General features: G+C 35.1%; 1 protein-coding gene and 1 long non-coding RNA gene across 2 annotated transcripts; both read right to left on the reverse strand.

The window, feature by feature from the left end:
- LOC121208601 (uncharacterized) lies at window positions 1-715 on the reverse strand. Its single transcript, XR_005903717.1, has 2 exons — window positions 598-715; window positions 1-329 (listed from the first exon to the last, which is right to left on the reverse strand). It is a non-coding gene; the product is annotated as an uncharacterized lncRNA (long non-coding RNA).
- Window positions 716-747: 32 nt separating this feature from the next.
- LOC107896110 (ATPase 11, plasma membrane-type) lies at window positions 748-2633 on the reverse strand. The gene is made up of 9 exons (XM_041078478.1): window positions 2579-2633; window positions 2420-2526; window positions 2129-2227; window positions 1909-2046; window positions 1690-1824; window positions 1574-1642; window positions 1325-1444; window positions 1108-1227; window positions 748-1008 (listed from the first exon to the last, which is right to left on the reverse strand). The coding sequence occupies exons 1-9, from the start codon at window positions 2631-2633 to the stop codon at window positions 748-750; spliced, it is 1104 nt and encodes a 367-aa protein (XP_040934412.1).
- Between the last annotated feature and the right edge of the window lie 873 nt (window positions 2634-3506).

The following is a 3506-nucleotide window of genomic DNA, read 5'->3' on the forward strand; positions in this document are numbered from 1 at the left end:
AAAAAAAAACATAATCATATTGAATTATCATCAACAACTCGATTGAATTTACAACAATTCTGAATTAAATGGAAGTACTGCCTCAATATCTCACTTCAACTAAAAATATAAAGTAAGAATTCAATAGAAGAAATTCAAGCCGATACAATATCTCTTTCACCCTGCTCTCAACTCCAATTGGCCTTCCATGAAACCAATTCTTCACTTCAAACAAAATAGCTCATCAATCTAGCAGGAAAACGAATACTGTCCAAAGTTGCCATTGAAAATAACCTCCAACTTCATGTGTCCATTCCACAAGTTAAGGGAAAAAGCAATCTCTGCCAATTCTGGATTTATATGATGCATTGATAAATCAGGAAAAACAATCTTTCTGACTCCTAATCACACCAAAAGGAGAAGGGGAGAGTAGCTACTTGAAATGGTACATTTTAAAGTTGCAGTAACAAGGAAATAAGATTTGTCACTTTAACTTACAAGGAAATTAACAAGTATGACAGATAATATTCCCAAGTAAACACATATAAAAGTGAACATGCTAGTGTGGCATAGGCAAACACGAAAAACCAGAGAGGAAGTCAATGATTATATACTTACAGTAGATAAAGATTGATTCAATCAATTCAGGAGAGAAAAAGAGTGCAGTGGCTTATGTATTAAGAGTTTTTCAAGCAACCAGATGAACCTGAAATTAGCATTTCTTTCAGGATACAGAGTGAAAAAAATGAAGAGATGGTTAAGAAAATGTCAACCACATAGATTTGCATAAGCAAGCCGCAGTGTGCAATCCTCCCAATGGAGGCCTGAGCTCCCCTTTGAAATTTCTTCCCTTGGGTTCTGATTGCAATTTAAAATGACAACAAAATCATTATCAATCACTATCCTAAATATCCCGGGACACAAAAATAAACCTTTGCAATTACCATCAGAGTCAATGTATGTAATTGCGGTACGTTTGTCGACTAGGTTGAATGGAAGAAAGTGAACCTGTTTGATGTTTGCACGAGCCTGAATATGCAAGTTTTCTTTCATTATTTGACATGAACATCTAAAAGAATCAAATGAAAAAGAGAACCTTGAAATTGAACATTTTTGTTGTTGTATTACCTCCTTCGGGTCTGCAAGCATGTTAATGATGGCCGCATCAATAGCATCCTGATTTTCCAGTCTGGAGGCTCTTGCTGCTAGCAGAACAACCAAGTCTTTGTCCATATTTTTGCTAAAAACCTTAAGAAAAAGGTGAACATGGCTATTTAACCTTTATCTGAAAATTGAGTCATTGCAAGAACTAGGAGTTTCAAATTTTGAAGTCCAGCTATTGTACCTCAATAAGGTTCCGATCAACGGTTAGACGATTCAAGGTCAGAGTTCCAGTTTTGTCACTGCATAGAACATCCATTCCAGCCATTTCTTCAATTGCAGTCATCCTTTTAGTAATGGCACCCTAAAAAAACAAACCAAACAATAGATTTGTAAAAAACGTAGAATAAGTATTTCAGTTTGTCATTGTGCTGTTTTGGATGTTTTAGCTTATTTTTACTGGAAAATGATGTGCATTGAATAAGAGTTGTACCTGTTGAGACAGTCGAAGAGAACCGATTGCAAGAGTAACAGATAATACAGGAATTTTTACATGATATATCTTCAGTTATTTAATTGACTTTTATCACTATCAAGTAGAGCACTTGCCTGATCAATTTTAAGTGGATCGCCTTCAAGAAGGCAAGCATCTGCAGGGATGATATCTCCAAGTTTTATGCTAATTATATCTCCTGGTACTAAAATAGCAGCATCTGTCTCTTGCCACTGACCATCTCTGAGAACCTGCATAAAAGAAAAATGATTATGAAAATTTAGACATTATTGTATTTGCAAAGGCATTAAAGAAACTTGAAGAGAGTTGCAGACCTTTGTTTTAGGAGCCAGACGAGCCATGAGTGCGGCTGCAGCATTTCCAGCATTGTTTTCCTCAATGAAACTGATTGTTGAATTGATAATCAGAAGGCATATAATCCCTACAAAGTCCAGCCAGTCAGGACCCTCACCCTGAAACAAAACAAACCGCAGAAAGCTATCAGGGTGACCATTCAAGCTTTGAAAAGTATATGGGGAAAGATATATAACTTACTCCACCATTGGCAAGGACAATGGCCATCACTGCTGCAGCTTCCATAACCCATGATAATGGGTTCCACATAAAACTTAGAAACTTCAAAAACTTGTTTTCCTGGAGTATGATAAAAAGCTAGCATTGTCACAATGCTTCAAACCAAACCAGATAAACTACAGCTAGCTTAGCTAATAGGCTGCAAGGTCTTACTCTATTGCAATTTTATAACTAGAACTACAGATAAATAATGATGATTTAACTGAAAATTTGAAACTCTCTATATATATATCCGAAATTACGGGTGCTTACAGGCTTCTCCTCGAGCTTATTCTGACCAAAAATATGGACTCGAACTTCAGCATCTTCAGATGTAAGTCCTGCACGGGATGTTCTCAGTAAAATAAATGATCGTAAAACTGAATTTAAATCACCAAAAACGTTAAATAAAATAATCGACATTTCTTTTACCTTCTGAATTTCCATTGAGCAGCAGAAGGAACTTCAACAGGAGGCAAACCTTCATGCTTGCAATCGGAAAAAGCATCTAATGCATTGAAACGAATATCATTGCCGCTTGCGACGTCTTTAAGAGAATCAAACAACTTTCACCGAATATCATTTCCGGTAAAGTGGCGAAGTTTGGAGTCTTTGTTCCCATTGTTGGAGAGCCAATAGTTGAGAATCAAGCGGTTACCACCATGAAACAGCAACAGGGTCGAGCGGATGAAGAAGAAGAAGCAGTCTGCTAATGAGTGATGAAGAAGAAGCAAATGTGGCGGCAGAAAGGAAGGAAAAAGTTATGGAATCAGAAAAATCAGAAGAAGCAATTAGGAGGGTAAAACAGGGTAGAAAAATGGGGAGAACTTAATACGCAGCAAAACAGAGCTTTTCATCCGGAATAGAAATCGGTGGATTTTGGGGATTAGGTCTGTAATGGATTAGACCTGTAATAACAATACACTGAACCAAACAATGGATTAAAGGAGTATTAAGTGGGGCCCACTGATTAGAATACACCCAACCAAACATGCTCTAAGTTTTATCAAGATTACTTGGGGTTTTTATAGGGAAAAACTTGGAATTTTACAGGAAAAACCATTTTAGCTTTTTATTTTTTTAATTTTTTTAGAATTAATTTTAGTTCTTTAGTAAAAAGGGAAAAATCTTAAATTTTTTCTATAAATTTCTTCTAATAACTCATGATTTTTTTTTTATTTTCCAAAAAAAGAAATAAGTGAATAAAGTGAAAATTTATTAAAGTTGGGTAATTAAAATGAGTGTAAAATGTAAAATATTTATTTTTGATGTTTAAAATAAAACTTATGAAAATTGAGTGAGAAATTATATAGTTTACCGTTTCTAATTCTAAAAAGAAAAAAAAGGGTAATTTATACGT

The sequence above is a fragment of the Gossypium hirsutum genome, chromosome A10, assembly GCF_007990345.1.
Source record: "Gossypium hirsutum isolate 1008001.06 chromosome A10, Gossypium_hirsutum_v2.1, whole genome shotgun sequence".
NCBI lineage: Eukaryota > Viridiplantae > Streptophyta > Magnoliopsida > Malvales > Malvaceae > Gossypium > Gossypium hirsutum.